General features: G+C 41.8%; 1 protein-coding gene across 3 annotated transcripts; it reads right to left on the reverse strand.

The window, feature by feature from the left end:
• On the reverse strand, positions 1-26,511 carry LOC139282386 (RNA-binding motif, single-stranded-interacting protein 2-like). Of its 3 annotated transcripts, none has more exons than XM_070902070.1 (14): positions 26,388-26,511; positions 14,579-14,745; positions 10,105-10,163; positions 9,492-9,583; positions 5,291-5,448; positions 5,072-5,151; positions 4,836-4,942; positions 4,613-4,656; positions 4,315-4,408; positions 3,973-4,023; positions 3,666-3,776; positions 3,418-3,498; positions 1,790-1,877; positions 1-691 (listed from the first exon to the last, which is right to left on the reverse strand). In XM_070902070.1, exons 1-13 carry the CDS (start codon positions 26,457-26,459, stop codon positions 1,797-1,799), a joined length of 1,197 nt encoding a protein of 398 aa, XP_070758171.1. In that variant the 5' UTR covers positions 26,460-26,511; the 3' UTR covers positions 1-691; positions 1,790-1,796. The 3 variants fall into 3 exon arrangements, with proteins under 3 accessions (XP_070758171.1, XP_070758170.1, XP_070758172.1); XM_070902069.1 differs by having other exon boundaries at positions 4,833-4,942; XM_070902071.1 differs by lacking the exon at positions 3,418-3,498 and having other exon boundaries at positions 4,833-4,942.
• Positions 26,512-26,673: the final 162 nt, after the last annotated feature.

Raw genomic sequence — 26,673 nt, forward strand, 5'->3', positions numbered from 1 at the left:
TAGAAATCTCTGCAGCAGTTACAGGAAGAAGTAGCTTTAAACGGTTTGCCTCCCGCGGTTACAATGACTCGACACATCAGACCAGCAAAAGTGTTTGTAAGTTTTTAAATCTGTACAAAGTGTTGCCCCCGCTGCTGCGAATAGAACGTCAAACAACAGACATCAGGAAATAAAAATAAAAGTTTGCATATTTTACAAAAAAATAAAAAGACACGTTGTGTTTCAACTTTTCCTTGAATCACCCTGAAACGTCCAGAATGCTTTTCTTTTTTTAAAAATAAGAATTTGTTATATTACGCGCACAAAAATAATGCTCTGTGTCTTTTCTTCCTCTCTTAAATTTTTTTTCTTTGTTTTTTTTTTTTTTAACTTCTCGTTATGTTCCTTTTTTTTCAGTTATCAAAATAGATCAAAGCTTCTGTGAAGAAGATTCCCACCTTTGGTTGATCAACTCTTGAGGATGTGAGCAGGAAAGTCCAATGATGTGAGTGTTGTCCTTTTTCTTTAAAAAATAAAAATAAAAATACAGACACACACACGCACACGCACAAACACACACATGCACACATGTTCCTTTTGTTATCCATGTTCAAGTCCGGGTGCTTGGTGATGGTATGGAGCACAGTTCTCTTCCAGCTAAATCCTGTTTGGTTGGATTCATCTCGTGCCCTCGGCCCCACCCTGCTGGGAGCTGAAACACACACACACACACACACAACTCAGTATTGACACACTGAACATGCTTAACTTCATTGTTCAGATGAATTTAGACCACAGCAGCCATTTTGCTTTCTGCACAAGTACAGCAAGCTTTTTATTACAACAAATCACGCTCTGACACTGACTACATGACTTGTGTTTGGGGTTTCTTCAGATAGATACATAAATGCATTTTGTTAATATGGTCTAAATCATTCATTGTGTCTAAAATTTTAATACATGTTTGAGCTTCTCAGCATGAACAATGAATTGCTTGAAATATAATCCCTCACTGGCAGTAAATCTGCTCCTGACTCTCTCACAATGAAGCAGCCACGGCAGACTTGACTCGTAAAGAAATAGTACGCCTTTTTCGTAAAGAGAGAGAGTTAGATGAGAAGATCGATACCACTCTCACGAATGTCCGTACAATATGAAGGATCCAGCAGCCAGTTAGCTTAGCTTAGCATAAAGACTGGAAACTGGGGGAAACGGCTAGCCTGGCTCTGCCCTAATGTAACAAAATCTGCCTACCAGCACCTCTAAATCTCAATAATTAAAAAGTTATATCTCGTTTGTTTAAATAAGCATCCCTGCTGGTTGCCAGGCAACCTCAGTGGCAACAAGACTTCAAGAAGTCACTGCATCTTCGCATCTAACTCTCGGCAATAAAACAAATAAGCATAACCGAAATGTCAAATTATCCCTTCAACACTACAGTATGTCCTTTATGTGCTATCGGGCATATACACCCATCTTATCTTCTCGTTCTCTTCGGTTTGATGCAGCAGTGACTTTAATACATCTCAATATGAAGGTAAAAAAGTCAACAGTAAGTAAGTAATCATTTGCGTCAGTCGTTAGCCAACAGACAAGATGCATCACCCCACTTTTTTTATTTATTTAATTGTTTAATTAATGTTCCAATCAGACCAGTATGTGTCCTGACTTGAATTTGTTTGTTTTAAATATCGTCAATAACACAATCAGTGTTATTTTTCATGTCAGTCCTGCCGATCGTGACTTTAAAAACATCAGCCTACGTTTGTGTGATTTGCAGGACAGAGCAGAGAAACGGTCACTGTTCTACCTTAGCTTCACTTGGTGTGTTGGTACGAGTAGTTTGTGTGTTCTGCGGGAGTCTCCATGGCAACCTGTTGCTGTTGACCACCATTCTCCTAAAAAAAGAGGACGGGTTATTCAGATTAATGACAATGTGTGACAATTAAACTGATTTTATTACAAGATCCAGAGAAGAAGACAGCCTGTATTTTCCCACTGCCCTCCCCATTGAATCAAATAGACGATCTGCCTTTGAGTGGACAAACTAAAGAAAAACCGTCAGGTTTAACAGGTGAAATCTGTTCACTACAAGCCAGTGCATGCTGCAGGACGTATTTACTAAGAAGCATGCTTAACATTTACCATGTGCTATGATTTAAGGAGTGGCTGCAGTTCATCGACTCAGTTCTACCTTCACACTCTTCTCCTCTCCTCTCATACCTCCCACTTGATCTCAAACATCCAATCACAGCCTGAGGTCCTGAGCTTTCTACTGTGCCTCTTCTCATTCATGAACCTGCCCTTTTTTTTCTCTCATTCACTGTCTCTTGCTCATCCTGCAGGCTCCGCTACCACTGAGCTCCACCTTCCAACAAATGACTCAAGACTCCCCGCAGGCTCAGACGCCCTCCTGCAGAGCGCTCAGCCAGGATCTGCTGCAGCACCGGAGCGCACACACCGCGGAGTCTGAGCCAAAAGTCTCCATGAAATGACTCTCATTGATTGAGTGGCAAAGGCTCTGATAGTTGAATAATGGAGGAGCTAACATAGACCCACACTGCGCTATTTGACAAGAGGAGAGTTACATGGGAAAAATGGAAGTAATATATATTAAAACATTCATTAAGTAATAAACAGTTATCATTAATTATTCAAGGAAAATGTGAGAAAGACAGAAATGCATTCTTTACACAATTTCTTTCTAGATATCAGCAGGTGCTAAAGCACAGTGTAATTTTACAAATATTTAAAAAAATGTTTAAAATAAAATTATTCGAATAAATAAATAATAAAAAATCTAAAAAATATATATATATATACAATTAAGCTGCATTGAAACCCAGAAAATGGATGGTGGGTCTTAACAACAACAACAACAATAACAACAAAAAGAGGAAATACATAATCATTTTAAATCTGTCTGAGCCCCATCACATTTCTCTGCAAAGAAAAATCCAGGAACGGCATGACTTCTGCTCATCCTGTGTTTCTGTTTCATTGTTCCAAAATAGGACATGAGTCAATACTGTTCATCACAACACTCTCTGGCCTCTGAGAAAGACAAAATCTTCTTTTTATTGTATTTATAGAATACAGAAATCCTCAAAGCCACTACACCTGCTTCTACCTGTCATGTTATACCACACACACACCTTCAGGGCACATGGCCGCTGTCCAGCTCAGTAAACAAGTCAGTTTGAATAATCACCTTCCCTATTTTTGTGCCTCAACTCTGCCACTCCTTAAAATACATACGAGTAAGACTTGGCGTGCTAAAAGCTAAAAGCACGCCAGGTGATCACACAGCACACATGTGTGAGCACACAGATGCATCAAGTTTTAGTAAATACGTCCCTTTAAGGAGTTTTAATTATTAGTCATCCACATTATGGAAATACTGAATGTAAGCAGCTGAGGTTGAGGCTAGCTTCATACCTCTACTGGGACACTGGAGGGAGGCACTGGGGTGTACTGGGGGATGTAGGTCCCCTGCATAGTTGTGTTGGCCGGAATATACTGTAGGGAAGGCAGAGAGGAAAACACAAGTTGTGTGTAGTATTTGACATGAATAATTGAGCTTGTGAATTTCAGGACAGTCAGCTATAGGGACAATTTTCTGCCTTGTGCATCATATCTGTGTGTGTGTGTGTGTGTGTGTGTGAGTGTGTGTGATTGGTACTGACTGTGCCCGTGCTGCCCAGGGACAGGTGGCTTAGCTGCTGGGTGAGAGGTCCCATCATGGACGTGGGCTGGATGGACATGCCGTGATCCATAGTCGGGGTAAGAACTGTACCCTGTGGATGCATAGAAACACACACAAACAATCACTAACCACCTCCCAAGATGGCTTGAACACATGGATATCAGTCCGTCTCGATTGCTTCTTGGTTGAGTTTACACTTTGCCATCTGATAGCTGTCCGATCTGCCCAAGGCACATAAAGTGTAAATGGGGTATTTGAGGAGAAGGTGGTGAAGGAGGGATACTCACAGCTGGCTGCATGAGGTATGACTGATGGTGCATCCAGGACGGGCTGTGTACCTATGGATCAGGAAACACATCATGAAACTCATTTGTAATGGTCATCTGTTGCTTTCACAGTCCCCACAGAGCCATTGTTATGTAAGTTTGCAGAGAAAGGTTCATGAGAAGAGGCAGCAGAACCCGAAGAGATTCCTCCCTGAGTGTCTGTTAACTTACATAAGGTGGACATAATGAAGGGTTCGGCACCAAAAAGCGAAAGAAAATGTTTTGACATTGAGGAAGATTAAAAAATTCAGTATGGCTATAAGATAAATTAATTTGAATTATAAATACAATGAAATGTCCCACCTGGTAGGATGAGACGGGAGAATGCATGTAGGGTGAGAGGGAGGTCTGGGCGATCATTCGGTTTGGAGCCAGACTGTAGGGTGAGGAGTAGAAGCTGGCGAACAGAGCAAAGTGAGAAGAAAACACAAAGACAGCCACACCATGCCAACAATCTGCAGTATGTCTCCAACCACATAAACAACATTTCTGTGTTCCTGCAATGCCCAGCAGAGGGCAGCACTTTACTAGAGTTTGAGTACAACGCTTATTTTCCTGGAGGGTTGGGACTGTTTTCAGTCAGTTCATGCATACCACTCACCCATTTTGTAAGGCTGTGGGGTCATACGCAAGCGTCATTCCTCCCTGGGAAAACAATACACAGGATTCAGAACCAGTGAGGTCATGCAAACACCGGTGCAGTGTGTACTCAGACAGCCAGATAGCACACAGTGAGAATGATCAAATTCAAAACGTTTGTTCTTGCTGTGATCTCCCACAAGAAATGTAACACAGGAAGTTAACTTTAAAGCTCGTCTCACCGCGTCTCCGTCTCTAGCCCAGGGCCTTCCATTCTGGAGGTACTTCCCCTGGTTCTGCCTCTTCTTCTGACCTCCGTCTGCAAACTTACATAATAAGGGCTCTGTGGGCACTGTGAAAGCAACACATCAAACAAGAGAGTGAATTCAATGATCACAGCGGGGAACAAAAAACACTGAGCTCTGGCACCAACAACAACAATATCAGGTTCCTATAACACAAAACAAACATTCCTACGCACCAGGCACTCCCGGTGGAGTCTTGATGAATTTGCCATTGAAATGCTGAATTATGGCCTCGCACTTCTCCGTGGACTCCATTCTAAAATACAAAGTCAATTCAAAGTCAAATCTAATACAGAAGCCAGAATTGCACAGACTACTTTTTATTTACAGTATTCAATTCATCATCCTACGACCACCATGGAGTAGTATATTATGTCAGGGTGCTCCAGTCTTACCTGGCAAATCCCACTCCGCGGCTGGTCCCGTTAGCATCTCGGAGGATGCGAGTGGAAATGACCTGGCCAAAGGACTTGAGCATGCTCTCCAGCTCTTGCTCATCCATAGACACTGGCAGGTTGGAGATGTAGAGGTTGGTGGGGTCCTGCTCTTGTTGCTGTGCAATTAGAGGACAAGAAAATCAGTTCACATACAGATCTTGTTTGGACCTACATGAAGAGATCATTGCATCTGAAACCATTGCTTTATTGGTACCTATCTAATTTACTACTTCACTGCTTTCAGGTGTCTTACTAGAGGATACAAGCCCAAAGTACTTCGATTTACTTTTTTTTAAGGTGCATTCATTTTAGCATAACACAAACATCTTTGCTAATGTATTTGCATTTGAGAATGGAACATTTCTTGTCACTTTCAAAATCTTTTTCACACAGCAGAAATCCCTGTGTAGGCAGCAGTGTGACCTGTCTTTCCATCAACACCTGCCTCTTGGCACATTAATGCCTTATCATATTTGTGCACCATGTCAAGCATCATTTTGTAATAGGATCCGTTACGGATAAAAAAAATTTAAGCAATTAGACCAGTAAACTAAAACCCTGAATAATTTGTCACCTGTGTGGTGCAAGTGTCATTGCCTCAACTAAGGCAAAATCCACATGCACACATAAATATACCAACACGTGCAAATATGAGTTTGCCTGCAAAGATAAAGTCACACATTTTGAAGGGATGTTGTCTAATTAAGAGATCCTGATAGCTGCATGTAAATGAAAGAGGAGAGATTATTCAGAGGCTTATTTCGTGGCACTAGCTTGAAAGTGAAACCTTGTGTGTGACTGTGCAGAAGCAGACAGGAAGCCAGGCATGAAGTTAAAGAGTACAGAGAGCAACAGGAGCCTGGCAACCAGGAGAAAAGAGGCTGGGCTAAAAAGACGGGAAGGGAAAACAGAGAGCAAAGGAAGAGGATAGAGCAGAGGGAGGGTGGGAGAAATGAAGGCTGATATTTTGTACAGTAGGAGGAAGAACTGACAAGACAGAAAGTAGTGGGAATCTTGAGTAATTTAGGTAATGAAAGAAGAGGATGGCAGAAGAGAGCAAAGAAGGGAAAGAAGATGTCTGAGTGCCTGCTGATTAACAGGCTCTTCTCTTTCATCAAAATATCTTTTATCTCTATCATTCTCCATTTTGTCCCCTCTTCCTAACTCTTATTGCTCTCAGAGCGCTTTGCAACCTACAAATAACAACATTTTTTTCATTTGTGCATCAAACTATTTAAGGAATAATCATTTGAACTAGTGTGACCCGAGCGGAGAGAAGACAGCCAGGATCCAGAAGCTAGTGCAGGTTGACACACTGTCAACAGCAACATCTTAAAAAAAGATTTACTGTCTACATGAGTAGCCTGTGTTCTTGGGTGTGAGCCACCTGGAGAAGAGGTAACTTATTTTCTGTGATAGTCGTCATTCTGGGTGCGGCAGTACGACCATTATGTAACACAGCGGCACACTGCAGGCGAGACTAATGGAGTTCAAGGCTCAGTGACAAAAGGAACAAAGAAAATACCTTTACCTCAGCTAATACACGCAATATCCCATGTCATACTCATACTTGGTGGTAGATATGGAAATGCTGTTGGATTCAGCCCAGGCACATGCAAATGGCATTTGCTGAGGCATCACAGTGCATTTTTTTGTGCGTGCCAGGCCCTAGGTGAGCCATGTCTGTTGAGGTGTGTCACTGTGTGTTGCCTGCTCGTGTGTCGAGGCAGCGCGTGCGAGCTGACGTCTGAGTTTGAACAGGGAGGTGCTGGGAAGTAAGAAGGGATCTATTTTTAACTCTGCCATGGTTCCCATCCCTACGCACACGGCTCCTCTGGGTCCGCGGCCTGGGGGCTGGGGTGGCCCGTTCAGGGACTGAGCATACTCTTGAGGACAGTGAGAGCAAGGTGTGGCTCATTCTGTTTGTGAACAACACTCTGCAGCAGCCATGGTGAACGTGCAAACAGGTGAAACTGCACTTTTATTGACAGTTTTCTGACTGGAGGTAACCCAGTGACTGAAGCAGCTGTGTATATTTAGGTTTTTATAGTGGTTATCAACACCTCTGACTGGGCACATGTTGTCTGGGTGAGTCAGGTCTTGGTGTCCAGTTGCACTTTTCGGGTATTGAGATACACAGGATTGTGTGGCAGCATTAGAGAGGAGGTGCAATGAAGTTAGACTAGGGGTTTAGTTGCACTGGACTGTTTCAGGTCAGCTGGCAGCGTGGATCTGTTACAGTTATCCAGGGCTGGGCTGAGGGAGACCCTGGTGTTACATTGCAGTTGGGTCTGTTTGGGTACAGGACAAGGGGGAGGGGGCAGGGACACTGGGGTGGAGTGTATTAAGTGCTGGTGTCAGCCCCAGGCCTGGGCCCAGACGATGGACAATGCCAGCCCATTGTGCCTGTCCCATTGACAGTGGGTGTAGTGGCACCCTCCCCTGGGTTCCCTCAATGGGGAGCCTGAGAGCCAGAGGGATCAGCTTAATGGGCCGACAAGAGTTGCTTTGACTGCAGACACTTGGACAAAGAGCTCAGAACAAGCGCTACAACAGGAGCAGGTTAGCAACATACACAAGCACAGAGACGAGGGCGTGAGGGGAACGAAGAGAGAAGGTGGCGAGGAGTGCGATGAAGAAAGAGACAAAATGAGGATGAAAGGGAAGGCAGTAAAGGATTAACAAAGCAAAGAGAGTGGCGAAATAACAAAAACTGATTAAGGGAGCCATTTTGCTTGCAACAGTTATCCTTCCTACAACTGTCCATTATGGGCACAGATTCAGCTAATGAAGTATGACGGAACACAAGCCTCCCCAGAGTTTATCTTAATAATAATAATAATAATAATAATATTAATAATAATACATTCCATATAGAGCGCTTTTTGGGGTACTCAAAGACACTTTACATAAGTTAAGGGAGGGAGGGGGCAGCTATGGAGAAGGCTCTGTCGCCCCAGGTCCAGTGATTGGACTGAGTGGTGGAGACATGAGGTTGTCATCAGAGGAGCAGGCGCTGTGGGAAGGAGTGTGGCAGTGGAGCAGATCTGTAAGGTAGAAGGGGTCCTGGGGCTTTATGAGTGAGGACAAGGACTCTCAATTGGATCGTCGGTTGGGGGACAGGGGTGATGCAGAGTTCTGGGTATTCTGCAGTTTATTAAGGACTTTGGATGATGTGCCATAAAGAATGCTGATGCAGAAATCAATTCTGGATGTGATGAAGGCACGGGTCAAAGTTGCGGCAGCAGAGAAGGAGACTGATGGGAGGAGACAATGTTTTTTGGGCAGAAAAGGGCAATTCTGGTTATTTGATTGACGTGGTGCTCAATTGAAAGGTTTCTGTGGAAAATGACTCAGAGGGTGCAGAAGTGTGGGGAGGGAGACAGAGTGGAGTTATCGAAGGTGAGGCAGAAGTTGTGAGTGGTTTTGGTGCAGATTTTGGGACAGATGATCATGTCTGATTTATCACAGTTTAGTTTGAGGAAGTTGGTTTGCACCCATGATTTAATGTCAATGAGGCAGTTGTGGGTTGGAGTGGTGATGAATTTAGTGGAGATGTAGAGCAGGACATCATTGGCGTAGCAGTGGAAATGGAGACCATGACGACGTCTGATGTTGCCAAGGGGCAGCACATAGAGGATGAACAGGAGGGTACCAAGAACCAAACCCTGGGGGATGCCCAGGACAGAGGAGCGGTGGAAGAGGTGCTGTTTTTGATGCTGATGAACTGTTATATAGATATGACTTTAGCAAGGACAGGGCAGTACTTCAAGGCAGGAGAGAAGAATGGTGTGGTTGATGGTGTCGAAAGCTACAGTGAGGTCGAGGAAGATGAGAAAGCTGAGGTGACCTGAGATGAGTCAGAGGAGAGATTTGAACTCTTGCCAACAAGACACTTGCTGCCAATCAGGCCACTGCATGTAACAGTTTACCTTTGACATCATAGAGAGGGCGAGTGTGTGGAGAAAGGGACTATGACTCTTTGTGGTCAAAGTTTAGCAGGTGGCTCTTTGGAGATCAATACATTTTGGAGAGGAGCCAAACAAGACTGGAACATAAGGTGACCTTGACAAGTTTAACAAATAGTGATTGGTGAATCTGGGGGTAAAAGAAGTAATGGATGTGAAACAGAGCTGATCAAGAGTTGGCTTATTCTTACTTTGGCCATCTGAGCCTGGACCCCACTGGACTTCAGAGCTGTAACAGCTTTCTGTGCTGCTGCTGGACTGTCAAAGTCCACAAAGCCATACCCTGTAAAATAGACAAATATTAAAATTGTGATGCTATTTAGTTTTGAAGTTATGCGCTTTCTTGCTGAGAGTTAAATAGTAAAATAGATTGATACCACTCTCATATCTGTCTGTTAAATGTGAAGCTAAAGCTAGGCGACGGTTAGCTTAGCTTAGACTGGAAAGACTGGAAGCAGGGGGATACCGCTTGCCTGACTCTGTCCAAAGGTTTTTGTACAGATTAAACAAACAAGATATACATGTTAATTTATGAGCTTTAGATATGTTTTTACCTTTGGACAGAGCTAAGCTAGCCTTTTCCACCTGTTTCCAGTTTTTAGGCTAGGCTAAGCTAAGCTAACCGTCGCCTTGCTGTAGCATCATATTTAGCAAACAAACCTGAGAGTGATACCGATCTTCTCATCCAACTCTCAGCAAGAAAGCGTGAAAGTGTGTTTCCCAAAATGTTGAAATACTCCTACAATAACTAAACGGTGTGAAATAAGTGATAGAAAATCATGATGCCAACTTAAAACAACTCACCTTTACATTTGTTGGTGGTTTTATCCAAGATGGCCTTGGTTGACACAATCTTGCCATACCTTCCGGGACAGAAAAGAATACAGAAAACAGGATCAATGACGGATGAGGTGACTATGGGGCAACGAGAGGAATCTGCTCCTACCATGTGCATACCAAGCCTGTTGCCATTCCTCAGGATACATGACTACAGGTGTAAACATGAATACGTACTCACTTCACGCAATCAAATGTGTCAATCAAGTGTCACAGAAAACTTTGTCTGCCTCCACCCTTCTGTCTTTGTCTGCCGGTGGAGGTTGTTACAGTAACTCTTTTCCCTGGCGTTGTTGTCGACAGACAGGAGACAGCACCCCAGGGCCAAAAACAATTCATTCCAGGCCTGTCTTTACCACACACACACAAACACACACCTCTCTCCTAAATACAGCTCTGCTATCGGATATTTTTGGTTCAAATGAAGCTTTAAAGTGTTGTCAGTGGCAGTGTCTGACTCGCAAATAGAAAATATGCTTGATGGTGTATGAAACACAAGCTAGTGTCCTAACCTGTTATTTCAGTCTGCCATTGTCAATAGAGAAACATGACTATGGCCAATCAGTAAAAAAGGAGAAACAAATAATGCATTGATGCAGTATCATAAAACATGGTATGAAAATCACTTTAAAAGCAGTAAATGAGAAGCGTTATGTAAGATGCGGAGGCTAATGGAATGCAGAGTTATAAGACGGTGCATCAGCACTAGAGTATAATAGACCTGCCCTTGTCTGGTGAATTTAGCCAGTGAGGGAGGCTGGTGTTCCTCTGTTTGGGCGACATGGCGTCTGGGCGGAATGTACACTGTAACCTGATGCTTCACCCCTCTGGTTCGCCTTCCTTCCCACCACGTCCCTCTCCCTCTCTCTGTTTTTCCACCCTCACATCGCAGCACACTGCTGGGTCCTACACTCCCACCTAGTTTCAGTGGACATTTGCCCAGATGACTCAGATCCGACTAGACGGTCACGACTGACACCAGAGTCTTAAGTATTTATGCTAAATTGTTGTGGCCATATCTCCTCCAAGTTCCCAAAACGTACATACACATTCAGGCCATGCATCTCTATTTAGGAAACAAAAACAGGAGCAGGTTTACAAGTGAACAAGCTACCACAATATGCCACAAGTGGATGTGTATTAACCGTATTACCTTATGAACCCACAATTCAACTCATTTATGCCACTAAAATACACATGCAGGACTCACTGATCTTGATTATTGTGAATTATGACATGAAGAATAGCGATATTATAAAGGAAACTTCCTCACAGCAGAAATGAATGATTCATCACCCATTGCCAAATAGCCAGATGACCTTTGCATGCCATGTTTATAGTTTCCCACTGTCATCTAAGAGCTGCAAAGTGGTCATTAGGCATGAATATATATACACAGGCTTGATACAATTTAACCCATTCAAGTCCAACTGAAATTTTACATTTCATTTAGCCATCTCTCTGCTTCTCTGAGTACAGCAGTGCAATTTCAGGAGCCATGTCTTTTCACTGATATTAAGCATCAGAATGCAATATTTTGGAAGACCTTGTACTGTGTACACACACACACAGCACTCTGGGACAGATCTTTAAGCCGTTTTCATCCTTTTTAGAGACAGTGTTCCTTCGAAACCTTTTATTAAATTTAGTCTGATAAGAAAATGGCTGCACAGACAAACATTTGGTTTCTAGCTCGGTACAAGTTGATGATTGACGATTAACACATACGTATGCTGTGAGTGCAAACCTGAATATTTTTGTGGAATATATTTCATTATTATTTTAGTTTTTTTCCCCTTATTGTTTTAACAGTCCAATATTCAAAACACATGGTACAATGGTTCAAAATATCTTGTCAAAACCAAAATGAAGGATATAAATGTATGTCAAACATATGTATTCATACATTACATCTTGCTTATCTAGAAACCGAAGATCTTCAGGTGCATAGTTAAGATACTGGTGTTCTTCCTCTGGCCATTGAGGTTGACAGATTCAAAATCATTCAGTGACAAACAGATTGTACCGGTGTGTGATTTGGGAGAAGTGAGTCCCATTTTCTTTTACACTGTACATACTATAATGATTTAGGTATGCACAGTACAAATGCGCTGAAATATTCTGGTGCGCAGACGATCAGAACTTGGAATCGTAATTTAATTTTGATGTGTGTAAGTTTGCTAACTTTGTCTCCAAAGCCTGGAATACTTAGTAGTAGTATAGTTCTGGATCTGGCTTATATGAATTTGTCTTGTGGCACGACACAATAATAAAAATAAAGCAATAACAGTCACTTCCACGCTGGCACTGATTTTCCTGATTTCAAGCTCGTCCCGCCAGAATGAAAAACACAGACATCCTATTGATCAGCTTTAGTTTTCATTGGAGGTCTGACAAAGAAAAACAAAAGCTGTGTTTCATGTTTTCCCTAACAGAGATGCCAGGAGAGTTCAAAGGTCTGAAGGCAGTGAATGTGTGACCCTCCACTTACCTCAGCCCCTCTGCAGCAGAACAGCAGCCCACCACACTGTGGAGGCCACGGGGACTTAAAAGACAGCTCTGACCCATATACGGCCATCTGACATTCTTTCCCAGCAGGCCATGCTACTCTTTTCCCTCTCATTTAAGTTTTCCCTTCAGCCCCTCCCACTCACCCCTAAAGCCTCTGTCCTCTCTCCACTCCTCTACCACCCCACAATGACTTCTCTGTCAATCCCCTGTTTTTACACTTGAGTCCCCGTGTTTCACACACCAACAGCAGATTTCACATTTTCTTTGATTGTTCCAGCTTTGACAATGTGTGTATCAGATACGAGCCGTGTAAATTTGTTCTGTGGATTTGATGTTTCCGAGGCTTCCTTACACAGGGTCAGAATTGGTCAAATGGAGAACGAAGCACAAATATTGCTGAGGGAGGGGCTGTGGTGTTAGTATTATCAAGTCAGGTTTTATTTGTTATGGCCCGTGCTTGTTCAGGGAGGCGTGCTGTTACTGTGAATGACCCGAGAAAATGACGAATGCATGGTTACAGTTCACAAATCACTTCTGTGACATACAGCATGACCTGCAGCAGCCAAAACCAGTTTGGGTGCTTTTTTTTTACTACGTTTTATCTAGTGTGTGTGTGTGTGTGTGTGTTTGTAGCGTCAACATACTATAGAGGCTAGAAAGTTTGTTTAGGGGTATGTAAGTCTTACTTCACGGCTGGTGAGTCAAGTCAGCCTCACAAAAAGTGAAAGGTTAGATCAGGACATGAGGTGGCAACATGCCGTACCCTTCTCCGGCCCCTTCCCTCCTTCTTTACCCCCATCCCGTCCTTTTCCTGACTCTCCACACTGGTTCCTTCTTTTGTCTATTTCCCTCCATGGCTCTACTATTTTGCTGACAATTTCTTGTGTTCCTGTGATTGTCAAGATTTAATCAAACTGACTTTAGTTGTGGTAATTCAGCATCCTTCTTCACAAACCACTTTTTCCTTCCTTCCTGCCGAAACAGCTCCTTTTTCTGAACATCAAATTATGGCCTTAAACTATTTATTTCATGTGTACAACAGATGAACAGCATAGCTCCAGACAGCACAGATGTTATCTGCTCTTGAGAAGTTAGTTTCTACATGACTCTTTCTCCAATGCAGCGTCAAAGATAACTATCTAAAGAAAACTTGTTCCACTTAAGGTGGACTGGAATGTACTGCCCGCTATAGTCAGACTATTGTCCCATTCAGTATTAAAGGACAATAACTTACAGTGAGGCCTCTACCTTTGCCTTTTTGATCCGATCAATGTTAAACAACCAAACTGTCACAATCCTAACACAAACAAATGACTTTTACATGTTTAGAGATGTACACTGTACTACAAACAATTGCTTTACGTCGCTCTGAAGCTCAAATATAACCAAAAGCTCTGATGCAGACCGTCAGCATCTTACCTAATTTGTTTCTTCTTCTAAATCATATTTTACCTTTGGCCTTTATATCTACATAGCTTACACATTATCAAAATGTTGCAGACATTAGAAAATGCCTATCCACCTGATATACTGTCATTAAAGGAATAGTTTGACATTTTGGGAAATATGTTTATTTGCTATCTTGTGGAGCTGGAGCGAAGACATGATTAGCTTAGCTTAGCAAAGAGACTGGAGGCAGGGGAAAAAGTTAGCCTGGCTCTCTCATAAGTGCAAAAATCTGCCTACTATCGCCTCTAAAGTCATTAATCAACATGTTTTGACAATTTGTGGTTTCAGAAGGTATTACTTTGTGTGACGTTACGTTGAATATTTCTTGGTATACTATATTTTATATTATCTTGGAATAACAGCCAGGAATACTGACTTTCCAGAGTCTTGTTGTTCCCTTGAGACTGTTTTGGCATTAAATAGTTACGGCACGGAAATGTACATAAATCTAATTGAAACAACAAGTTTGAAAATTACTCACGGTTGGCAGAGCTTGACCAGGTCTTGGTCCGTGGTCCCCGGATGGAGGCCGCGAATATACAGGTTAGTTTTACTCAGCTGTTCCCCTCCCCCGCCGCTGCTGTTGCTACTACTGTTGGTGTTGGGACTGGGGGGCGCCATCTGGTGGCCGGAGGACACATATGCCTGCTGCAACAAGAAAGAAATTAGTTTACTGCGTATGAATACACAACAGAAGTCATTGCCAAAATACTCCATATGTTCAAACACCAGCAAACATTGGTACAGCGAAGTTATTATTCAAAGTGTGAAAAACCCAAAGGAGTGCAAGAGAGATAGAAAGTAATCCCGCATGAGACAGATGATTATGTGGGAGCTGCGAAAAATGATATCATACAGGCCTCATGTCAACACTCACCAATACTGCTTTCTGGGGGGAATGCGGGGCCTCTTGGCTGCCTACTCCATATAGGGAAAAGGGGCCTCTTATGCTTTCTCCATGTTGGGTAACTTTTTTACTTTTGGAACCACAAAAAAATCTTGCGGTGCATATCAAATCCAAAGCTCTAAAGATCTAAAACTAACATTATAACAGTCTGAAGATGCAGAATTAAATAAGACACTAGATATGAACATTTTTTATACATACTGCAACTCTTTCTCTCATTTGACATAGAAAAGTGAGTATTTCTAAATGAATCGCTGCAATCTGTTCAAGCTTGCTATTTCTATCCATCCTAAACTTGCAGAAGCCTCAGGTCCAACAGCGCCCCTTCAGACATTTCCCTCTCAAACAGCAGCTGAGGTTAACAGTTAACAAGATCCTGAGTAGGTTCAGCTCAGGCCACATCACAAAGCCCATTTTTCTAAACAAAGCCGAAACAAGGAGAATTCAAAGAGAAGAGTAACAACAGCACACCAGGAGTTTATTACTACATGACAACACATAGTAACATGCTCATGTTGTGACCATCTGTAATGATCTGATGTCCGCCTCAACCACGGCTGAACCTCCTACTCATTTCTTACGTTGAGTTGTTTTGTTTCATCAGTCTGCGAGGACTAAGTGCCGGTGAATACTAGTCGTAAACTATGGCAGCAAACTAGTCCATGACTCACCACTAGGAACATGAAAGGCCGTTGTGCAACAACCAGAACATCATCTCATCTCGTTGTGGGACTGTGGCTCTCCTTGGAGAAATCAAACAAAAGATTGTGTAACCGTGCTGAGGAATATTTTTTTATTGAGATAAATGTGGTTTCATTATCACTTTGCCTGTCAAAAACGACCTCTCTCTCTCCAGGAATAGATCTTCTGGCTGTTTTCCAAATAAGACTCAGGCAATAAATAGAAACACTTGAGTGCAGAACAGGCTCACCAGAACTGGAAAATGTTGTCTGTTTTGACTTTAATCACATTCATCTAACAACCAAAAGCTTTAATTCAATGTTGCACATGAAGGAATAAGAACAAATATGCTTTCCGACTGAGCTCAGAGCCGTGAGGCCTGCATCTCTCATTTGAGAGGCCAGCTGGACGGAGGTGACAAGAGGACAACGGGTTAATTTCATGAGAGAGGAGAGGGTCACTGATCAGACTGGTGGTGTTTGGGAAAAGCTCAGCAGGGAGCCAGCCACGGTCACACCAGGACCACCAGCAACATCAACCAATCCGGCTAATTAGACACCATCCATAAGGCATGGAGCCCCTCTGAGACAGCCCCTCTGACCTCTGTTTTGCCAGCAGGATGGCAGCCGCTTCAACAACAGGCTCATTTCTCCAAAGATAATCCTCCTCTACTGCTGAAGAAACCTGAAAAGTCTGCATGTGTTTGTTCATGTTAGGCAAGATGGAGACACGACCTGCTCAAAAGTAAAACAAAGAAAAGAGGCGTGTGTGTTCTTTCCTTTCATCTCTCTCATTCAAGGGATATTTACACAGTCCACAAGTGAAAAGCCATAAACAGCAGGATGTACACATAGACCCAGACATCAAATAACATAAAGCAATGTATGTATTCAATGTTGCTTTTGTCATGTCAAGAAACTATGATGAAACACAGTTATCAACCTAAATGTCCATTATACGTTTTTCCATAAAATTCTGTGAGTTCTTCTTTTTAAAATTATAAACATACATACTGTATTTGGATGTGGTTATAATCCGGTATGCATCTTAACTCTTTGGCTACTAGAACGACCCAAAATGTGTGATTTCGTTCCTGCTTAAAATGAAAAAGATCCAGATGGAAATTTTGCACTGAATTCAACGCAAGACAACAAACTATAGCCTAAAAATCAACGTCTTTTTGACAGTGTCAACAAAAAATGGTCCATAATAAGCTTCTCAAAGAAAGTATTAGTAGCAGAGCTATTGAATTTGAGATGCATTATCTTGTACACATGCTTCTTTTATTATGTCCACCCCTGGTAAATCTGAATAATAACAAAAGCCCTGTCCATTTAATTTAAAAAAAGGGTTTGTTCCTTTCTGTCACACCAAAGGATTTTCAGGGCCAGTGGACAACATACAAATACAGCACGAGCCAGCCTGTAGGAGTTTATCTATCTTGTCACAGTGTAGTTCATGACGAATGCGTTTTTGGAGGCAGCTAATTTGTGAATGAAAGAGCAGGACAGCAGAGACCTATAATCTCATTCACACACTCTTTACCAGAGTGCCAAGTCCCAATCAAGCTCCAGACTGTACTGGGAGCAAATCATTGCAACAAAACCCCTTAAATCATCAGTCTGCAACCACACATATATACCGCTATAGTGTGCTTGAGTGTAGAAAATCTTTAAGAGTCAAAATATATTATTTGTGATCTTTATTATAAAAAGGAATCTGAACTTGTTATTTCTTGTTAGGTAGCTTTACATTCACAGTGATATATGGCTCAGTGTGATATGGTTCAGTGATTACCTTTCAGGCTATTTCAACATCCTTATGTATTTGATTCACATGTTTTCTGTTGAAGACCTATGCTGAAACATAATTTTCTTGCAATTTTCTTTTTTGGATTAGTTGATCAGCTTAGAAAGTTTAGAGATTAGAAAGAAAGAAATCATGTATCCAATCCAGGACTGCAATAAACCAAGTTCCTACCTCTGGGATATTATTGCGAGCCAAAGCGATGTCTTCAAATTGTTTTATTTGGTCCGACCACCAACAGTCCAAGACCCAAATATATGTTACCAATGTCATAAAACACAGAGCAACAAATGCACATGTTTGAGAAAATGGAAACAGTGAAAGTTTGGTATGTTTGCTTGACAAATGACTTAAGCAATTATGAAAATTGTAAATTCATTGTCCGTTGATTGACTCATCGATTAAACAACTCATCATTTAAGCTCTAATTCAATCCTTAGCTATTTAACATTTGAGTACATCATTTACTCAAACATTAATGCTCTAATTAATGCTCCAGAAAAAAGGCAACAGGCTGATCACATGCAGTTTTCAGTTGATCTGCACCTAAAGAATCAGTTTTAACTTCAAAGTTAATTAAAAAATGTGTTTTCTTCCATTGTTTACTTCCATTATATTTCATATTTTAATGACAATCAATTGAGGACTTTCTAATCTCAACAGATAGTCCAAGCATTACAGTCAGGTATTTCCTACCACTGACGTGAGCCTGGAAGCATTTGAAACCTGAACCTCAAGAAGCAACATATGGGTTTTTGATGAGGCTTCAGGACAACACACTAAATGAGAATGTACATTTAAAAGAGTTTGAATTTCCCAACAGAGATTCACGCTTAAAATTGAAATGTAACAAAACAGATAGATCATGGATCACTGTAGATTGAAGAGGCCTGCGCAAGTCCTACTCAATTCTGATGACTTGTTCAGTTCAGATTTAAACACTTTCAATGTGACATTTCTCCTCCTCTGCTGAACCGTTCACGACAAAAGGCCCAGAAATATCACTGGATATTTTTAGGAACAAACGAAAGATAAAAATTCAAGAACATTTCTATAAATAAAACCATTTCCTCTGTCTTGATGTAAACTTACAGCGATACTCTGAAGCTGCCAGGAAGCGTCTCAAATACAGCATGCTGTAGGTGCTGACTGACTTTAACCTCTCAACACATCAGAAATGTACATTTCAAGTTATCAGGAGTGATTCATTCATATGATCACTTTAAATGCTAGTCCATCCGTTTTTTTAGTCTCACTCCACCTCTGTTTTTATCTCTGTCTCTCCCTGTGGGGTTTCTCCAGTCGACCCCAGTTTGACCCACAGAATTCCTTGGATTTCCTGGCTGTTGTTGGGGGGTCTGCCCGCCTTCCCATGTCCTGCCTGCTTGCTCCCCACTGGAGTGCCTGTCTTCTCCTCGGGAAGGAAGGAGCCATGACTCTGACCAGCTGACTGACTTAACATGCTAATGCACAGATTTATAGCCTGGCTGAATGAGGACGCAGCTTCCAGCTTGTATAGAGTTACGCTGCTGAGCTGCCGCTTTGCACCATGCAGCTCCACTTTAGGACCAACAAGGAAAATGAGTCATGGGAGAAATAATTCGACATTTAAAGTCTCCATGTCTGAAGAATGAATAAATAGATATTTGATTTCTAAAACCAAATAATTTCCTCTTTTCCTTGTTGATCAAAATTATACCGACATAATTGTATTAACTACCAACAAGGCCTTATAGAGAAAATGAAAGTAATAGAATGGTAGGTTTTTTTAATGTTAGCAGAGGCTTAGGTGAGGACTGTGTGTCTAGTAAAGCAGTAAGCTGCAGTATGGTGGCAGGCAGGAAATCCTCTGTGTCTGCTCCTGATCTTATCACACAGCCATTTGAATGAGGAGCTCTGCATTCCAACCAGGTGACAGGGACACCGAAGTCACGTCTGGACTCGTTCCTGAATCCTCCTTCCTTTCTGTCTCGAAGCCTTTTGTCTTCCTATATGCACCTATTAGTCTTCAAACTGTCTGCCTCTTAATGTTGCTGATCGCACCTTGATGCACAGTGCAAGTGCACGTGGCATGCATGGCTTTCAAGCCGGGTCAGGTGGCCCCTGAGCTGTTGGGCTTGGAAACAGATACCTACAAACACTGGCCCTCGGCTCAGCTAGAGATCTAACAAAATGTGAGGCACACCGAGTGTCTGGCATCACTGCGGTACTTGGCATCAGATTTCTGACAGCTGTGCTTTCTCCAAGGACTCTGTCTCCCTCTCTACCTGTTCACCTTGGCTGGTTCATGCGGTTGGCACTGAAGTTGGGGACCAATCCAAAACATCTGACACATTAAACAAAGAGATAGAACATATACCTGGCAGAGGGCCAGCGGGACAAAGGTGACTGTACAGGAGAGTTCAGTGAGGATAGACTCACTGCAGCGGAACAGCTGGTTTAATACACAAACGCAAAAGTAGCCCAAAAGACAGCATGTTGTGAATGTAATGTTCCTGTTGTGGAGTCACAGACTTTGCATTTACAAGCATATTTGTGTTCAGCGCCTTTCATACACAGCAATTATCTTTGGCATATAAAAAAACTGTAACTAAAGCAAAATGATCATGTTGTTATTTCACCCTGACCAATACTGGATATCTGAGGCAGATACCAATATCGATATTTGGAAGTGTCCATTAATTTTGCAAAGATTTCCTTAAGATTGAAACTTATTGCAACTGTTTGGTCGCTGTTTACAAGCAAAGTCTGACTTCCTTTTCAATTTTCTTCAATTCATAATGGCCTTTAAATTGGACTTTAAAAAGGTCAAATCAGTGATTGAGACCTTACTTGTAGGGTTGTAGGCTACTTGTACATAATGTTACTGCTGGCAGTCAGTGACACACTTAAAGCTGCACTGAATGATTACTGACTACCAAGGGGAACGCACACTCGATTACAATCTGACAGACACACAGTCCATTGCATTAAAGATTATATGGCTAACGTGTTAGCAATTACCTACTTTCACATCCAACAGCCACAGAGCAACATCATTATCCCACTGGAGGCATGTTTCTGGCTACCTGATGAATGTAAGTCCAATATTTAGGGGACGCACTGATCAGATATGTCAGATTGGTGCTGACATTGGGTTTCTTCAATGTTGTCATTGTAATTATTCAATGTGTATCAGTTCCATTCATTCAGTTGCAACGGCCTGCCAACTCAATATTAAGTGCCACAGCCTCCCTGTGTTACCTTACACACAAATGATTCCATTGAGTTCAAGGCAAATTTTAGAAAAGAGACCACTGGCATTGGATCAGTAGTTGAGAAATCGGTATCGGGAGAGAAAAGGTTGGATCATCCTACCAATGTTTACTTTAGTCACTCTAGTCAGTATCTTTGTATTTAACTGCTGTTTGGTGCTGGGCAGGTCGTGTACAGTGGGTTTATCAGAGCTTGTTTGCTGAGAACAACTGTCTGCTGCTGCTGGAAATAGGATTAATGAGAGCTGTAAGACTCAACCACACTATAAACGTGCAAGCAAAAAAAAAGGTAAAAGGCTAAAAAGCTTTGCAGAGCTGAGGACTCGTCACTGCAAGGAAAATTCCACTTACGTACACAAAATCATTTGATTCCACTTTAATAAATATTGACTGATGAAGCTTTAAATGCACAACTCCTATTCCAAATGAGCTGGTTGTATCACTATTAAATGTTGCCCTGTTTGCTGGAGAAGTCAAGTCTCCATTGAACACCCAGGTGCAAAACACTCATCAATAGAAACACTCATTACAATCTTTAGAAAGTGCATGTTTTAGGTGGAATGATAATGAGGTGCAATGAATGAGTGTGGTCAAATGTTAAATGTTTTAAATGGATGCTCAGCTTTTTGTTTCAGTGTCATGCTTTCTAATTTCTGTTCAAAGGACAAAGCAGGTAGTTTTTGTCCATTTACTACAAACCTTGTGTAATTGACATTACTGGTAACACATTTCACAAACACGTATTTTTAGATTGATTTTCCACCTCGCAGACATCGGTTGGTTTCAGTTCGTGTCAGTATGATAGCAAAATATACTTGCACAGACTTGAATCGTGTTTGACAGACTTGCAGTAATCAATCAACACTGAACATCTCGTTTGCTCTACTTTTTTTGGTCAAAGTTACACTATCGCTGCGGGGTAAAACCAATACAATCTGGAACTGTTAGGAAAAATCCCCTCGTTGGTGCAATCCAAGGACACTTGACATCTGACATTTGACATGACTGATGACTTTTGAGATCAGACAGTGGCTGACTACAACTCTGACATAAGCACTATCCTGTAAGAAAACTACAAGCATGCAGGGTCACACAAGGACTTTTGGAAATCAAGAAAAGCAGCCGCATGTTCAAACAGCCACGGTAACAACCATTGGCTTTTGAAATGTAAATTATATTATAGAGCTACAGCAGGGACATCATGGTGTGTGCTACTTCTGATCACCAATAACCGCACATATTGGTGTGCGAATATTAAACAATTCAATATTTAATATCTATGTCAATACTACATCAACATCATTCAGTATCGTGGCACGTCTCCCTGTCCTTTGCACACTTTTCATTCTTGAACTTGATCTCCAAATTCTTTGTAGTAATATAAATCTGTCATTGCATTTTCTGTCTCATCCTAATGCCAGATTTTCCACACGTTCGTGTCCAGGTCAGCACACTATTCATCATGATAACCAATGATCCATCTTCGGCAGCAAGACAATATTAATTAATAACAATTTAAATGAAATATGCTTCAAATGTCTACATTCAATTCATCAAAAGCCTTTTTCTAGCTGCATATAAATAAGGGTAAACTCAACCGAGTGAAAAGGGATTTACTAATGAATACGGTTTCATTGCAGGTTGCGTGTGTAGTTAAAATGCTCCTGCCTCCAGTGTTGAGAGCAGAGTGATTAATCGCCGGCTGCTTAAAAGAAACCCTTGTGATTGGACAGTTTACCTGCGACTTGCATGATTTGATTCACCTGGTCAAGTTTTACTGTGGAGGTCAAACAGTAACTGCCACAATTATTAGATGAATCCATTATTGTGTGCAGCCACCTTTTTTCTCCTGAAATGACTTTGGTTTTATTCCATTTCAAAGGTCTTTTTCAACAGTAACAGTAATATACAGTAATATATAGTATATTGGATTTTTTTTCTGTGTGACTTTTACAGAAACTGAATACATGTTCATAAGCCACAAGCACAGGATCTGTGACATGACGAACGAGCTTTACCAACCAAACTCTTGTTGAATGTGCCTGTTTATTCTTTTTTTTTTTAAGTTACAAGGTGAAAATCAATCTTTCCTAAATGTTTTATTTTCCTGTATGTCAATGTGTGAGCTGTTTGAACAAACTCCTTTTGTTTGGAAGCATTGTTTTAAATTACAAAAATCCCACTGCTGCCAAATACAGCAGTCAAACTCTGAGTGTTGTCAAAGAGTAATGTCACGAAAGTAAAAAAAAAAATACTTGGTTCACATGAGGCAAGAATTGGGCAACACTGGTGACGTGTGAAAGACTGAAAGGGTGCAATCACTGATTTAAAGAAGCATGGGAGGTTTCACTTGCTATTCTGCCATGTCTGAGTGGCCTTTTTAGTGAAACCTCATACATTCCTGTGACAATTTAATGCTCCAGTTAATGTCTTTCTTGCATTTTATTTTCATATCTAGCTGTGTTTTGATCCAAGAGAGTACGTGTTCAGGCATTCGGATCTTTAAATCACAGCTTTAAGTTGACATTTGTTGAAAAGGACTCCCGCCAGGATGAGAACAAAAATCTGATTGACAAGTACAAAAACAAGCCGCTCAACGAGGCCCTGAGCAAGACGCATGATACCTTGAGAGGCGACAAGCCGCCTCCTGTTATTTTTCCATCCAGGAAGCTTTACACGGAAACCTACCAAATTTGATTTGAGAACATTAATTCTATTTATTTGAGGGAGGAAATGAGGTGCTGAGTCAGGGGAGGAGCAGCTGGCTTTAAGCACAACAGAAACCAAACACCTTTTAGACGTAGAGGGTAATCACCTCGCACGCACACACACACAAAGAGCGCTTTTCTCACCCGTCGGTGTGTTTATTTTGCGACTCAGACTTTTATTTTGTGTACTCGTGCAGCCCAGGTATGGAAGAATGTGAGCAAGAGATAAAAAGAGCGAGATGGAAGTGAAGGTGGGAGGAGGAAATGTTAAAAATCACAACACAGGAACTTGACCTCTCTGTGAACTTTAGCTCCACAGGATAGAGGAGCTTGGGACCACTAAAACAACTGGAGGACAAAACCTTACTGCCTTTTACGTTCTTTATTTAATACCTTTTTTCCATGCTTCATTTGTATGTTGTAGATGTTCATAATGTATATAGTCAAATCAAGTCAAAGGGCTTTACAATGTTTACAACATACATAGACGACACCCTCTATCCTTATATCCTCTGTACATATATAACTCAATAATTTAAGATAATCTAAAGAACAGATTGAACTTATTCTGAATGGACTGTATAATAACCCTGTTATAGGCAATCAACACCAAAAAGCACAAAAGTGAGGGTCTCGCTGTCCTTCCAATGACAGACTCATCCTTAAATTACACATAACTGCCCTGGTGCTGCATTAATTTCTGCTTAATGGAAAAGTTCAACATTTTGGGGGAAAACACTTAGGTGGACTTAATTACCTTTGAACGAGCCAGGCTAACTTTTTCTCTGTTTCCAGTCTTTGTGCTAAGCTAAGTTAGCTTTCCTATTTAGCCTACAGCCGTTCGAGTGGTAACGATCATCTCATCTGACTCTCAGCAAGAAAACTTGCAACAAAATGTTGAACTATTCCTTTAACTCAGCCAGTTTCTGATATATCAAACAACAATGAGTGACCCTAGGCTTATTAGGGCTGCCACTGACATTGATTTCATTATTGATTAATCTGCAGATTTTTTTCTTGATTAGTCAATTAATCCTATATTAAAAAGTAGTGAAAAACACCCATCACCACACCAGAAATTGCTTGTCATCAGTGCAAATCACAAAGATATATTTACTATGATATATGTGGCAAAGAAAAGCAACAAATCCTCACATTTGAACAGCTGGAACCAGCAAAGGTTTGGCAGTTTTGCTTCAAAAAAATGACTGAAATGATAAATCTATTCTCAAAAGAGAATATTATTTTTTCAATCAACTAAACGATTAATCAGCTAATCTTTGCAGCTCTAATGCTTACAGAACTTAGTTGATATTGGGCGAGACACTCCCTTTCAGCTCATTTAATACGTAACACTTGAAATCTCATCAGAACATATAGTCATTCCTGAACATCGATTAAACACTGTGTCTACATCGAATGGTTACCTAGAAAATGGCCACTTTAATCATATTATATGGTACATTTATTACACATATGGCCAGAAACGACAGGGACCAAATGAAACTGCAAGTGCTGACACTCACAAGACTGTCCTCCTGATTGCTCATACAGTGTACTTCCTTGTAAAAAGTGACATTCAACATTTTTTTTATCAGTCTCTGTTGAGCTAAAAATGGTATGCTTTGATAGTTAGGGAAGGAATTGTTTGTCAAACAGTCTCCTCATAGGAACAAAATGAGGTTAATCGACTTAGTAATAGATCAAGTGAAGAACTGCATATAAATGTACATCTAAAAATGCAATGCGAGTTCATTAAAATAAATTACAAAGTGTGTGTGTGTGTGTGTGTGTGTCGAACAAACAATTCAAGCACAATGCTGTTTTCCTCAGACAGGCACTAATGTTGACATCAGATCTGGGAGGATGAGCAGCCAGGCGGTGCCCGAGATCACAGAAAGACAATATGTCAATATACTTTTGCAAAATGCCGCTAAAGAGTTCAGGAGCAGGCAGACTGACAGGAGGACAGGAGGAGACACTGTGAAATCACAGCATTGTGTCGCCATGTTTAATGAAAGAGCTTGTCCCATCACCTCTAAGCCATTCTGGTCCATAGAGAGGAGACACATGATACATGCAACCTCAAATGGAAAAAAAGTTTTCTTTTAAATAGTGAAAATTCAGGTCTGCCATCAGTGACCCAAATAATTTAGCATTTTCAAGCAATTGTGTAATTTCGGTGTTTAATTTGTTGCGTTTGTATCCTTCCCTCACACAGTCTGCTAGTTACAAAGGTGACAATGTCAACAGCGAATGTAACCACGAGAGCGCGATTCATAATTCTGGGAATGTAGTCATCGTGGTCTGGTGGGATTTTTCAAGGGGTGGGGCATATTCCGCTTTCAGATGGGAAACGAGAAAAAAAAAGAAAAAAAGAAAAAACTTTGCAAACTTACGCGGCAGCGGAGACAATGAAAGGGCTGATTTAACAGTGGATAAGAGAGTCCGGAGCTCGTGGAGGAAGAGGCAGAATTCATTTTGTAACATGTTCCGTCAGCCCGCCGTCCACCCTACCCCCACCTCCACAAACACATCCAGCCACAGACGCGCTATCCCGACGCGGCACAGTTACCCATAAAAGTTGCTCTCCACCATTGACTTTTTTTTTTTTTTTCAAATGAGTGAGCAGAGCCATATCGACATCCTCACTGTAGTAGGCTACACACGCAGACTAAATAAAACAGCAGCCGTCCAAACATGACAGGACCGAGCGGTGTAGCAAATTGTCCCACCTACACGTACGGCGGAGCACGGCGGCTCTGGACGCTGTTTCCACTCCGCGAAGTCTTTAACTTAAATTCAGTACGTTTCGCTTTTCAAGGACACTGCAGCTCACTGTCACAAGCCCCTTTTCTGTCGCGACTGACGCGGGCGTGTTGCCCTGCAGGGCGAACAAGCCGAGAATAAAGGGAAAATCACCAAAGCCTTTACCTTTTTGCTGTTTCTGCTGTTATAGCCGTTGTATGGGTTGATTCCTGCCCTTGGCGGTACGGAGAGCAGCATTTTTCTCGGCGCTATGTCCGGAGCGGCGAGCTCAGCCCAGGCTGCCAGCTGACGTCAGCAGCTGGGGAAGTGAGAGCCTGGAGTCCCGCTGCTTGACTGCGAGAGGTGCTGCTGCTGCGGCAGGACGGGGGCCCCCGCTGCTGGCCCCCGGGCTACTTCAGGGGTCCTTCGCGTTGCTCGGGGGGGGGGGGGTGTTCACCGAGAAGGGGGGATT

This window comes from Enoplosus armatus, chromosome 3 (genome assembly GCF_043641665.1).
Source record: "Enoplosus armatus isolate fEnoArm2 chromosome 3, fEnoArm2.hap1, whole genome shotgun sequence".
Lineage (NCBI taxonomy): Eukaryota > Metazoa > Chordata > Actinopteri > Centrarchiformes > Enoplosidae > Enoplosus > Enoplosus armatus.

Excerpts from the sequence above, each read along its gene's own strand:
- LOC139282386 (XM_070902069.1), bottom strand. The coding sequence starts at position 26,459 with ATGCTGCTCTCCGTACCGCCAAGGGCAGGAATCAACCCATACAACGGC. Across the intron at positions 4,943-5,071 it reads GACTCCACCGGGAGTGCCTG|TGCCCACAGAGCCCTTATTA; the intron begins GTGCGTAGGAAT and ends TTGCTTTCACAG. Across the intron at positions 4,409-4,612 it reads CCCACAGCCTTACAAAATGG|CTTCTACTCCTCACCCTACA; the intron begins GTGAGTGGTATG and ends TCTGTTCGCCAG.